This window comes from Sinocyclocheilus anshuiensis, unplaced genomic scaffold, assembly GCF_001515605.1.
Source record: "Sinocyclocheilus anshuiensis isolate Anshui unplaced genomic scaffold, SAMN03320099.WGS_v1.1 scaffold730, whole genome shotgun sequence".
In the NCBI taxonomy this organism is placed as follows: domain Eukaryota; kingdom Metazoa; phylum Chordata; class Actinopteri; order Cypriniformes; family Cyprinidae; genus Sinocyclocheilus; species Sinocyclocheilus anshuiensis.
In genome coordinates, this window is record NW_015544160.1 from 119,626 (window position 1) to 133,178 (window position 13,553).

The following is a 13,553-nucleotide window of genomic DNA, read 5'->3' on the forward strand; positions in this document are numbered from 1 at the left end:
ATATATATATATATATAGATAGATAAAGCAATTGCTTTGAGATATATTTTCCAGTAATATATTCTCTGTCTTACCTGTAGCAATATTTTATTTCCGTCATAATCATTGGTTTGCCAACGGACGTCACTGATGGGAGTGCAGGGCTGTGGCAGCAGTGGCACAAGTTCACCAACATCCCTCACTCGAATCTCTATCACAGCATTTTCAGTGGGGACGGGGTTCTGGCCACGGGGCATCCGCTTGAATGACAGCTGGATTTCTGTTTCAGGGTTGGAGAAGACTACACAGAAGCAGAAATCCTCCTTCTTCTGGGCCAGCCTTCGGCGCAGGAGCAGCCTGTACAGACGCACCTGTTCGGTGTAGGTCTCATAGCAGCAGTAGACTGTAAAGCGCACAATCTCTTTGCCATAGTGCACCTGACGAAGTGCCCAAAGAGGTGTGCCTGGTGCCAGTGTAACAAAGTCTTGGCTGGCTGGCGAAAACGGTAAGAGCCCTCGCCCATTCACCCGCTCTGTGTGGTGGTATCGCCACGGTGGGCATCTAAGCTGACTGTGGAGACGTTCAAAACTCTCTTCACCTCCATATTCATCCTGTAGAAACAGGATTACAGCCAAGGCTGGCTGGTGTGATGGCGGTTCGGTGACGCGCTGCAGGCGGACCTTGGGCTTTCGGGAGAGACCACCTGCCCGTTCTGACACCCTGAAGAGGGTGAGATCAGGGTGGAGCCACGAGAGAACCTGATCAGCAGCTTGCTGGAGCGTTTTGGCCTGACCAGGGTCAGTGATGATGTGGATAGAAACTAGAAAAGGATCCTGTAGGTCCCCCATGGACAAATCACCTAAAAGAAAGACATAAGAAGAGGTGGGTGGATAGAGAGACAAGAAAATGATCTATAAACTTACGGAGCTACAATGATTTAATATATTACAATACATTAATTACTTTGCAATTAAATAATTTAATTAATCGCGATGAAACAGAAGTAGCAACAGATCTTTACTTCTTTTTTGTGACAAATATACAAGTGAAACAAGTGAAAAAGAAAAAAATGTAGGGCTGGGATGGGATTGGATGGAGGGAGATCTGAACGCAAGCGTGTGGTGGATTGCAAGAAAGGGGTGGAGGAGCTGACTTAATGATTGGAGAATTCCCAGCATACGTTACCGGAGAGAAGTTTCACAGGAAAATAAAGTTCTACATTCTAGTAAAAAATAAAGAGGTAATTTTTTTAAACATATGACGCATAAATTGTTTCCAATAACAACAATAACATGCATTTAGAAAATATATAGGGTGAATTTTAATTTCATGCAAATTAAAATGAATTTGAAAGTTATATTTATATATATAAATTACATTATTAATTAATAATTAATTTATAAATTAATTTAAATAAATGTAAACACTTTATGGCACAATCCCTTACAACTGTTGTAAACTGCTTTCGATAATACTTAAATATATCTTTAATAATAAAAATATCATATGGTTAAATAGACATAAGGGAAGTATGTAGTTTGTTTTTCAGAAAAAAATTCAGCAAATCATTGTTGTCATCTTCCTACTACAAAATCATTTAGAAAACTCCCAACAATACTTGTCTTTCGGGCTCCCCTCAATTAGAGCACTGCTTCAAAATCTACCACACATTTAGTTCTTCCCTTTATTCGTATTAAGTGTATTAGTGTGTTACATGTTCTGCTTTATTGTGGCTTCAGGAGTCACTGTAAACCTACTTTGCTTTTGACTTCTATAAAGGAAAGAACAGTACAAATAGAAAAAAAAATGGATTGGCTTTCAAGACTGAATGAAATCTTTTCATCCATGTGCTCCTGTTCTGTAATCAGGCTGTATAGTGAACAGTGCAGCCTCATTAGTTGCATTAGTGGATGTTAGTAACCCTGGAGAAATGCGTTGGCTCCCTGTAGGACTTCTGAATAAGGTTTGCCCTTCCACTGAACCTTCCACTCAGGGCTCGACCAGACCGAGCCCTGAGTGCGCGCGCACACACACACACACACACACACACACACACACACACAAATATCCCTGCGCACAAAAGCACATGAAACCCTTAACAAAGTAATCAAGGCACATATGACATTTTATGACTGCAGAATGAGATCAATATTCATGAGCAGCAATTAAAGACTTTCAAAAATTACTGTACTTATATGACGTGCTAAAACACATGATGTCTCTACATTATGAGAAATGCTGCATAATGTAATAACAAGCCCTTCAAACCTTCTTATTGATATATTCTTCTGTCTGTCATAATCTATAGCAACAACAGTATCAAAAATCTTTGTGTTGTTATTATGAGAACTTATTATTGTGCAGCTATAAAACAAACAAACAAACAGACGTATATAGCAGAAAGTGGCAGAACATGGACAGCTGTCTCTTTCTTTTCCTCTACTCTTTTTTTTCACCCCAAACTTTCCCGACTCATGGGACTCGTCCCACTTTGTTTGTTGTTTAAGGTTGTGGGCACCAGAGGCCAAGGGAACGCTATGCTCTTACACACAAAAACACACTCTCGCAAGTAAGCACACTTCTCTAGTTGCACTGCACTCTTGCAGGTGTAACTGACGCACATCTGAGTTCAATGAAAGATCCTTTCAATCGATCAGTGTAGAAAAATCAAGCTGTATATTCACTAGGCAAAGGTACTTGCTATTCTCTATTGTACAGTATGACCTCTAGAAACACACATATTGGAGACAGCCTCATGACAGACCTAATGTGATCCAGTTATTAATGTTTTAATTACCAAAAGCTTTCAGCTGGAAGAAATTAAACGTGAATGTTAGGGCACATGGTTCTGACATGGTTCACGATCACATTATTTGATTTAAATGTTAGTTCTCATTTTAATATTGTCCCCATTTATCATGTTAATTGCTTGTACTGAATAAAATATGTATTTAGTTATTTTGTAATATTTACCCTTTTAAAATAAATGTTTTGAGTACCATTATTCTGTGATTCTGAAAAAGTATCTGAGCAAATGAAATATTTTGAACAGACACTCTTTATCAGTATTTTATAATGGTTACACTTTATTTCTTTTTCCAAATATTAACTACAAATCATGTGGTGTGGTGCACCACGTTAAAACATTAAAACGTTAATGTATAAGGATTAGCACAAACATCTAAAGAAAAATGTGTTGAATCAATAATGTCATGGGTTATTATTAATATTTTTCAACATTTTATTACAAGGCAAACTAAAACTATGTGAAACTACTTCAAGTTATCAATTCAAATTCTAATTATATGAATTACAAACTTACTGTAATGGGGTTGAAATTCTCGTGTTAGCATATGTATGAACTAGCAAATCTGGTCTCCAAGTTTCTAAGTATCTTTTCTGTCTATGAGAGGCCGCTCTGCATTCAGTTAGATTCAAGAAGCCTCGATCACTTTAAACCATCTGTAATCTCAGTTGAGTCTGTAATGGAATGTAATCTGGCTGTTTGAGATTTAAGCAACCAACATTAAATAAAACACCATATTTAGCACCAGCTTACCATCCCTAATATACACTCCAATCTGGTGTAGTTCTTACACTGTAAAAACTTGCAATTGTTATTTTAAGTGGCTATTTCTCTCAGATCTAATGCTTTGTTGGTTTAACATAACGGATTTAGGTTGATTTAGTGATGTTAAATAACATTTTTGACTTAAATTAAAATCAACTTAAATGTTTACACATTTTTTCAGTGTAGTAAAGAGTCCAGAGCTGTAAAGAGGCAAAAAGATTTCACAGAATATGCACTCGACTCCAGATTCTGTTTATGCAGAAAATCGAAGATGTTAGCGATGTGACAAAATAAAGATACAGAGAGGAAAGTATTGTGCACATGGATACAGAGAAAATCGGATGAGCTGCAGAAGTGGCGAAATGCTGACATGACTGATGATGCAGCATTAAACAGTTATTCATGGCAGCCTTTCAAGAAAGCATACTGTCATACCATTGAAAAAGAGACAGAATGCAGAACCAATAAGGGGAAATGTGGTGGAAAAAGTGAAAAACAGATCTCTCATCCAAGCAAAAGTGCTTAGACAAAGAAAAAGACAATGGAATATGAAATATACAGTATAGAAATTCTAAAGAACTCCCTCTCTAGACACTACTACACCGATTCACACTACAACTTTCATGCCTAAGCACTTAGCCAGGATAAAATAAAATGCATATTACTCAATAAATGCATTTTTTGTCAAAATTGTTGAATGTCGTACTGTAAATTGCACCCCGTCATCAAATGAAAGAAATATTTTTTTTTTAAATGTGAGAACAAATGCTAATTTAAACATTTAATTCTTCTTCAGCACCTCTATTTCCCCTCTCTCCTTATTTCTCAAACAGTCTCGTTCTGTTTTCTTCATTTTATGTCCCTGAGTCCACATTGAACCACTTTTCTTCATTCTTCAATAAATGATACACAGTCTATTATGTGGTGTCCTTGATGGACTCTAGGTTTTAGAAAGTGTGTGTGTGTGTGTGTATGTGAGTAGGTGAGTGTGTTTATATGTGAGTGGGTGAGTGAGAGAGTGCTTCCTGCGCTGTCACTGGGAGGAGTGTTTCCTGCAGCCCAGATTAATGGGCTAATATTGGATATTAATCCCTCCATAGGGAAACAGACTGGGCCCGGAGCAGCCACAGGGAAAAGTCAGCCACAGACACACACACAAGCAGGCACTCACACACAAACAAGCGGAGGTGTTAGAGCTCTTGAAGCACTTCGAGCAGTGATTCCCCGGACAAACTAATCTCACTGTCATGGCAACAGTTGTCAAGTGTTTTAACTGACAGAAATCTTCCACTTGCAATTAGTAATGTGCTTTTCAAAATACATAATATTCCAAAAGCAGCTTTAGAAAGAACAAACTCCCCAATGAGCACAAGGCGACAGAGGAAAAGGTATTTAAAAGACATTAGATATGGCGAATTTGTGTTTGATTAAGACATGCTTTGTTAGAAAATTGATCTGAACTGCATAAAGGGGAATATACAAACAAATGGCTTGTACTCACTGCTTGCTGATGACATAAGACTGTAGTCAGACCTGAGAAGAGAGTGAATGACAGAAAGGGGAGAGAGAAACAGAGAAAGACTTTTGTTAGAGACTGTTAGAGTGATTTAGGATCCCAAGGTTTCAAAGGAAGGTCCTACATCTGGATAAACAATCCTGGGTGTCATGGTATTATAGTGTGTGTTAGTGTAGTAATGTCTCTAGTGTATTACACACACATATATGCATAGGTTATGATCAAAGATTGTCTTGCTGCTTTGTGTCAGAAACCTTTCTATTCTCCAGTTCAACAGTTGCAGAGGAAGGCAAAAAACAAAGACCTATTTGACATATTAAATACCTTATGTACATGTGCCTTACATAGTGACCCAGTCATTTTGTTTGCATTGTACGTGCTTTTTTCCCTTTTATCGCTCTCTGGTCAATCTTTTTCCTTTCCTCTCCCACTGTCTTTTTCCTGTTTCTCTGGTAGTGAAAACAGTGTAACAGGGTATTGAATTCTTTTTAAGAACAGGGAAATTCCATAGTTAAACTTGAATTGTGTATGTTCTAATTTAATGCTGTATTAGTATGGGCTGTACTGGTAGTATGGTGCATTGGTGCAACACTTCTGTTTGGGATCAGTAAGATTTATTTATTTTTGGACAAAAACATTTATCCTTTTATTCAGCCAAGATGCATTAAATTGATCAGTTACGGTAAAAGTGACGGTAAAGGCATTTATAATGTTATAACATATTTCTATTTCAAATAAATGCTGTTCATTTGAACTTTCAATTCACCAAAGAATCTTGAAAGAATCTTGAATGTTTTCCACACATATATAAAGAAGCACAGCCTCAAACTTTTGAACAGAAGTGTAAATACTATGGCCTATACTTTGCATTTAACAGCAAAAACACTTTTATGTGCTTCAATGTAATACTTAATACAAATAAAATAATTATAACAGTCTCTAAATGTGGTCAATAATGTCATTACAGTGAATCACATTTGTTTTATGTTTGCTGTATAGAGTATAATGATCTTAGTTTAAACTTTATAAATAAATATTTAGTAAAATTCTTACTATTTAAACTCAACAAGGGATAAACTATCACCATTTGAGCTTAAACCCCAGGTTGCTCATGGTTTTACTGTAAGTGGCTTTGAATAAATGCATCAGCTAATTGAAGAGTTAGTCATTAGAAAGGTGCCAATGCCATTTTCTTCAGTACAAATGACCTAAAGCATATCTAAAGAAATAATATTCTAAAACAGATTATATACCATACAAACACACAGGTCACATGTTCTGAAGAAGGGAGGATTCAGCAGTGTGCTAAGTCTACTGTCCTACTAAATCACCATACCTACACCTACAAGACAGAACAGCCATTATGATATGACATACCTATAAACAAACCAGGATGCATCTTTTCATCGTTCACAGCTGAAATCACAGAATGATGGTACAGATCATACATGCCTTTTATATAATAGAGAGTTAAATCTTAGGTAGAAAGCTGATGTCAGATCTATGTGATTAGTATACTGGCTACTTCTGTCACTCTCTTGTGCTAAAAAGCCTAAGCAGCATGCAGCAGTAAATCTCTGCGCCATATGTCTTGGGTGTTAATGCCAAACAACAGATGGTTAAATAAGAAATGGGCCAAAAGCGGTAGAAACGAAACGAGAAAACTTCAAACAAGCGCGCTGTCTGGTTTATTAGTGACCTGCTCTGCTCAGGTAGCCTATCAGAATCCTCATCAAATGACTCACTTTAATCAGTTTCTTTTAAGCGCGTTGATATTTGACGCATATGGTGTAAATTAGCGCATTATAGCTAAATTCCATATCCTATTTATTTCGTTTTCCTAGCTAAATAAAGCATCTTTATCATTACTCACCCTCCGGTCTCCGCTCCCGAGTCAGCGCACTCATCTTCAACTGAATTCTCCATCTCTGGTGAAAGAGACACTAACTTCACATGCCTCCCGTTTTCTCTTCTGCTCTTTAACGCCTACGAACACTGCACAAAATGAATGCGACGAAACTTGTTAAAGCTTGGATGGACAACCGACTCCGGTAACGGTGACAGGCACAGCTAAGTGACAACACACGACACGCCAGAGTCTGTCTCCGGTTTGTTCGTGAAGCTTGTGCGTCACCGCCGTTCATTCAGTTCAATAGCGGTGCGCTTACCGCTCCCAGGTGGCACAACACAGTTACAGCGAGTATTTACGCACTTTTTGACCAGGAGACGAACATAATACGAACTCAGTCTGTGGAATGTGGAAATTAGGATTTAAAGAGAGAGAGAGAGAGAGAGAGAGAGAGAATGAATGAAACTCAAGCTGAGTCTGACTCCAGCCACAACCCCAATATTCATAAAGAAATTGACAAACATCTAAAGTATATAATTATGATGAAAAATTAATTTAATTGAATTAAACGAATTTGACCTCCAAACCAAACTCCAGTGTCATTCGGCCCTAAACAGAACCACAAAATTGGCAAATTATCAATTAAACAATTAAAAGAAAGCTAAATTATTTCAAAATATCGAATTAGAATTAGAATTAGAGAAAGGAAAACATAACAAATCCTGGATTCCTAGAAAACAGCGCCTATGTAAACCTGTGACTTAACTCAAATAGAGGATGAGAAACACTTTCTTCATGTCTGTCCCAAGTACAGCACTACAAGAGACATATTCTTTCCACAATTTGCAGCATTGAATCTTTCATTCTTTACTCTAAATGACTCAGAGAAACTCGGAGAGGATGACATGGCAGTCAAACTAGCTGCAAAATATGTATACACACCATACGAAACGGTTAATCCATTGTATTCATTTGCTTTATTTTACATATTATTTAATTGCAATTATTATAATTAATATTAGAGATACTGTCTGCTGTTGTTATTTTTATTTTATTGTATTTATTTATTTATTTTCTCTAATTTATTACATATTTATTGTTTCCTTTATTACTTTGGTGATGCAATTATATTGTATTTTACACATACTTAAAATGCTTTGGCAATACTATAATACAAATGTCATGCCAATAAAGCAACTTGAATTTAGAGAGAGAGAGAGAGAGAGAGAGAGAGAGAGAGAGAGAGTTCTTCTTTAAAAGTAGCTAAAGCTATTGTATTATGAAAGGATTAATAGACAACTTTTATGTTTAATGCTAAATATTTAAAGGCGCAGTGTTTGATTATTTTACAAAAACGTTTTACACAATAGCATTTAGTGGCATCATGTTGATATAATTAAAATAATATACACTTATGTGAGTTGAATCCTTTCTTAAATAACAACAACTTTATTCTACATGGAGCAGGTCGCCTCCTCATGGCCTCCATGTTGACATCAAATGACCAGATATGTAATTACGTATAATAATAATAATAATAATAATAATAACGTGTTATTTAGTGCTCAAGTCAAGTTACAAAGCATAAAAGTACATCAAAACAAGTGCATTTAACAGGTCCACAAACAGCGTTGATGTCAAGCGACAGCAGTTAATAATCAAATTTCATGCATTGAGGCCAGTAAATGTCAGCATAACATTTCTATCTTAACCAACTTATTTCTGCAAACCCGTTGCTATAGCTGTGCTGTGAGTGCCAAGGTTTACATATAACACCCTGTACACTGGAGAAATGAAGTCAGACAGAAAGAAATGACAGTCAGACTTGACAAAAGATATTATTTTATTGACAGACTAAAAATATTTCTTAATTAAATAATTATGCAATAAACGTTAACTGAGCTGCAACTGCATATTTATAGAAATGAATAAAGGACCCATAGCATTCACATAAAATACTGTCATTCAAACAATAAAATGTCTTGTAAAGCTATTTACACTAATATATCAGGTTATTTATATGAAAACAGGTGAAAAAATACAATCTCTAAAAATGTCACTGTATGGTGACTTTGCAAGTGAAACTTAAAGGAACACTCCACTATTTTTGAAAATAGGCTCATTTTCCAACTCCCCTAGAGTTAAACAGTTGAGTTTTACCGTTTTCGAATCCATTCAGCCGATCTCCGGGTCTGGCAGTAGCACTTTTAGCTGTAGCTTAGCATAGATCATTGAATCTGATTAGACCGTTAGCATCTCGCTCAAAAATGACCAAAGAGTTTCTATATTTTTCCTATTTAAAACTTGACTCTTCTGTAGTTACATCGTGTACTATGAAAAGTTGCGATTTTCTAGGCCGATATGGCTAGGAACTATACTCTCATTCCGGCGTAATAATCAAGAAACTTCCTGAAAATAGGCTAACTTCCGTCAGCATAACCAACTACACAAACTTAGTGCCAGTCACGTTGGAAGTTACCTAGCTGGGGACTATTTTCAGGCACTGCCTAATATCATTGCACCTTCTGCTCCCATGGTACGGCAGCAAAGTTTCTTGATTATTACGCCGGAATGAGAGTATAGTTCCTAGCCATATCGGCCTAGAAAATCACAACTTTTAATTTTCTGTTGGTCTTAGTGCACGATGTAACTACAGAAGAGTCAAGTTTTAAATAGGAAAAATATAGAAACTCTTTGGTCGTTTTTGAGCGAGATGCTAACGGTCTAATCTAGTGGAGTGTTCCTTTAAGGCAGTCATCCTTGTCAGAGTGTTACATGGCATTAAAAACCCTTGTAAAGTTCTCTTAAGGTTTCTGCCAAAAGGTCTGATTCTAGTCAATGTACCCCTCCGGTTCCAAAAGAAGATACTGTTGAAGTGGCTTTGGGACAGAGAGCCTGGGAATGAGTGAGCAGCAGTTTTTCCCAAACTGTTTCCTCAGTGCAGACCGACACAGATGCTGTAAACTGCGTGGTTTATACTCCAGTGCAAAAAGAGACTCATAAAAGGTTCTGTGAAACTAAAAAAAGAAATAAATAAAAAAGAGAGAATAGTCATGCACTAATATGGTACAATAATTCCAACAGCATCAGCATGCATTGACTCATTCCAAAACTGATTTACTTCACCTTTAAGCCTTTTAGCCTTGTTTTGCTGTTTGAAATATTTATGCTATGAATCATGTTTCCAAAGGTTTCATCTAGTAAAAATCCTTGTGAAATGATGAAAGACTTACATGAAAAATATCCTCAGGAATAGCCTCAACCCATTTGGGGGTCACAGGAACAAGTGTGTATGAGTTAAACAGGATTTCCACAGTTTTAGGTGCCTCTGCACAGGCTGTTAATACCTTAAAACCAAAAAACATGAATGAAAGTAATAATTTTGCCAACTGATCATACCAAAAAAAAAAGATACAATGAAAGATGAATAAGACACCAAATTAATAGCAAATTAAACCAGCTTTTTTATTGAAGAATGTTTATGTCATGAAATAAGTTGTGTATTCTATAAGTTGTATATTGTGAATGTATACAATAAATCTCAGGACTATTATCTCAGTGTTATCAGTGATCACCTTCAGCAGTGCTTGTGGCCAGACTTTAATAGAGCCGTGATTTAACAAGGTCTGAACAACCCTGTGAGGTTCCCACTCTTGCCGAACCACAGAGCTTTGTAGAACACTAGATAACGGTGAGCATCCGTTATAGTCAATGGCATTGATATCAGCCCCATGGTCCAAGAGAAGCTCCACCAACTTAAGCTGAACATTGCGGGCTGCCTTGTGTAGAGGACTGCGGCGTTCTTTATCAGCCGAATTAATGTTCGCTCCATAGGCCAGAAGGAGACAACAGATCTCGAGGTATCCTTCATCTTGGCTGTCGACGGTCTTTTCTTGGGCGACTCCACAAACAACACCCAGTGGCGTTTCACCCGAAGAGCTGCTATGGTTCACACAGGCTCCGAATCGTAGGTACAGCTGTGCATGGTGGGGCAGACCATGTCTAGCTGCCACATGCAGTGGCGTTTCATCCTCTTCTTCACTGGATAAGTTCACTTTGGCACCATATCTCACCAAGGCTTTCGCACAACTACAATAGAAATGGTAATAATTGTAAATAATTTTTGAGGTGAAGAATTTGTTGCTCATATTTGCACTACACTCTTAAAGAGATGAAATATTATTAATATGGATTTCATGTCAGTTTGTACTGGTGTATAATGATTTATCATTTGACTATTTAGTATTTTATTTTTACAATTACTTTTAAATTATACTTATGATTATACTAATTATAAGGTGTAATAATATATAGTGTACAGTATTATGTTTCATATTCATATAATGATACCATAGTGATTGTGGTGCTCTGCAGAGATGTAAGGCAGTCAGTCCATCGTCTGTCATCTGGTTAGGATTAGCCTCATGTTCCAGCAGCAGCTCTACACATTCATTGTTGGCGTTTACACAGGCCTCATGAAGTGCTGCTTTTCCTCCTGCGATAAGGTTGGGGTGTGCGCCGTGTTCCAGTAAATATAGCAGACATTCAGTGAAACCTTGTGCAGCAGCAATACACAGTGGGCTTGTCAGTTCTCTTTTATACTCCAAAGACCAAAGACCTGGAATGGGAAATATTGTCAGACCATCACAACTGATGCATTTGAATAATTGAATGAATCTTATAGAAAACACTCCAAACTGATTTTTTAAAGAATCGCTTAAATCTAAATTACACACCCGACATACTGTTCAAAGGTTTGGGGTTAGTAAGATTTATTTCTTTTTATAAATAATTTTTTTTATTAATACAATTATTGTTATATTAATAATTCAGCAAGTATGAATTAAATTGATCAAGAGCGCCAATAAAGCCTTTTTGAAATTGTATTTTTTTTTATCTACTTGAAATAAATGCTGTTCTTTTGAACTTTTATGGTACTTTTAGGAAAAAAGTGCAATAAGGTTTCACAAAAAGATTAAGCAACTCAAATGTTTTCAACATTGATAATAGTAAGAAATGTTTCTTGAGCACCAAATAAGCAAAAACATTCAAAAACTGACCCCGAACTATCGAATGGTAGTGTATGTCAAAACATTTATGCATTTAGAAATTAGATAAAAGTTTTTCAGGGTAGATTATACTCTAAAAAATGTAAATATAATAACAGTTACTTCTAATGTGTTAAAAAATATTAATAAGTTAAAATATTGAAAGTAGAAATAGTACAATAAAGACTACAAATAACAAATTTTAAAATGCTCAATAAAACTAAAACATATGTTTGTTTCATCTGTGTTATCAGAGAATAAACTCAATATTTGTTTAATTCATCAGTTCAGCACAAAAAACGTACAATCTTTTTGATACACCTCCAAAGTTTATATCCCATAAATGACTGTTTTTACCTGAGGGTCCAAAGGTGGTATCTGTGTGAGCTTGCCACTCAAGTTCCTCACAGCTCACATTGTAAAACACATTAACATCAATATAGTTCCTTTTAAGGAGGTTACGAAGCCCTCTTGTGTCTCCCTTCACTACAGCTCTATAGAGCCATAAGGAGCGTAAATGAGCTCTTTCCCAATGATCCTGTCCTAACTCACAGTCATCATCCAGCAGAGCCTGCCATCCATTCAGCTGCACGATGGAACAGAGGTTCTCAAAGCGCATAGTTCTTAGCATCCTTTTACCTTTTCAAATGGCCTAGGCTTTCAAGGACTTGAGTTTATATAGTGCTAGTCATGTTTTCCTATGGCTTCAAGCACTTTTTGCCTCTATTTTTAGTAAGCCATTGTTCTCCATCAGTTGGTCATAGCTTACTGGGGCCATTTTTAGTTGTTGACGTATGAGATAGATGCTCAATCCTTTGAGCTTCTAATATCTATGCCCATTTGTTGCCTTTTGTTTTATTTGAATAATATACCTGTCTTTCCAGGACATTTAAGACAAGCTCCATTGTTAAACAGATAAAATTTTATATTCTACTTCCATGTATGCTAAAAAGTGCCTGCGGTGTCACACGTTAGATATTTACAATAGAAGCAGAGAGTTTAATTGCAATGGCATAATCTCTTGGTTTTATGAGATCATTAATTTCGAGGGCACACCAGGAAAATCTTTACTGGAATCTGCAGAATGAGTCGTAGTGGTGTTGCATGGAGACAGACCCAAACAGCGACTGAGATCAGGGCTCTTGAGTATTGATCTGTGCATGTCATTCATATGCACAGAAGATTACCACAATCCCTTAGAAATCCCGTGTCAACTCCACACAGATTCCTCACCACAGAAATGCTGCACTCGCCCACAGATAGTATGAAGCACAATGCTGTGAGTTAAGTGATAAAGGACTTGTAGAGCGTGGCACATTTAGTCTATTTTAGAAGACGCAAGCTTTGTTATCCTTGCATGAAAAGCTTCAGTATGTCAGTGTGTCTCATGTAAGACGCCTGTCTCACCAAAAGGGAGTGCAGGGAATGTGAGGGACATTTACTAGCAGACACGCTGTCCATGGTAAAAGCCTGGATTGCAGTATGACTCATTTATGTTATTTACATATTCAGATGATATCCAGCTTTACAGCAGGTCATTACCAAAATGGTTCAATCTTTTTTTTTTTTTTTTTTTTCTTGTTTTTAATA

The 13,553-nt window shown here is 36.7% G+C and overlaps 2 protein-coding genes across 3 annotated transcripts in view; both read right to left on the reverse strand.

The window, feature by feature from the left end:
* fam124a (family with sequence similarity 124 member A) overlaps positions 1-7,195 on the reverse strand; it is a 14,318-nt gene extending 7,123 nt beyond the window's left edge. The window contains exons 1-4 of one of the 2 annotated variants that reach the window (XM_016495579.1): positions 6,940-7,195; positions 6,444-6,482; positions 5,052-5,083; positions 75-838 (exon numbers count right to left, since the gene is read on the reverse strand). In XM_016495579.1, the coding sequence (XP_016351065.1) occupies positions 75-838; positions 5,052-5,067 (780 nt within the window). In that variant the 5' untranslated portion in view covers positions 5,068-5,083; positions 6,444-6,482; positions 6,940-7,195. The remainder of the gene's footprint in view (positions 1-74; positions 839-5,051; positions 5,084-6,443; positions 6,483-6,939) is intronic. The other variant, XM_016495578.1, reaches the window with a different exon arrangement.
* Positions 7,196-9,655: 2,460 nt separating this feature from the next.
* On the reverse strand, positions 9,656-12,711 carry asb18 (ankyrin repeat and SOCS box containing 18). The gene is made up of 5 exons (XM_016495580.1): positions 12,321-12,711; positions 11,266-11,533; positions 10,491-11,004; positions 10,149-10,262; positions 9,656-9,932 (listed from the first exon to the last, which is right to left on the reverse strand). The coding sequence occupies exons 1-5, from the start codon at positions 12,592-12,594 to the stop codon at positions 9,747-9,749; spliced, it is 1,356 nt and encodes a 451-aa protein (XP_016351066.1). The 5' UTR covers positions 12,595-12,711; the 3' UTR covers positions 9,656-9,746.
* Positions 12,712-13,553: the final 842 nt, after the last annotated feature.

Coding starts and splice junctions, on each gene's coding strand:
- asb18 (XM_016495580.1), bottom strand. CDS start 12,594: ATGCTAAGAACTATGCGCTTTGAGAACCTCTGTTCCATCGTGCAGCTG. Junction 11,534..12,320: donor TACCACCTTTGGACCCTCAG/GTAAAAACAGTC, acceptor TTCCCATTCCAG/GTCTTTGGTCTTTGGAGTAT. Junction 10,263..10,490: donor GGCCACAAGCACTGCTGAAG/GTGATCACTGAT, acceptor TTTGGTTTTAAG/GTATTAACAGCCTGTGCAGA.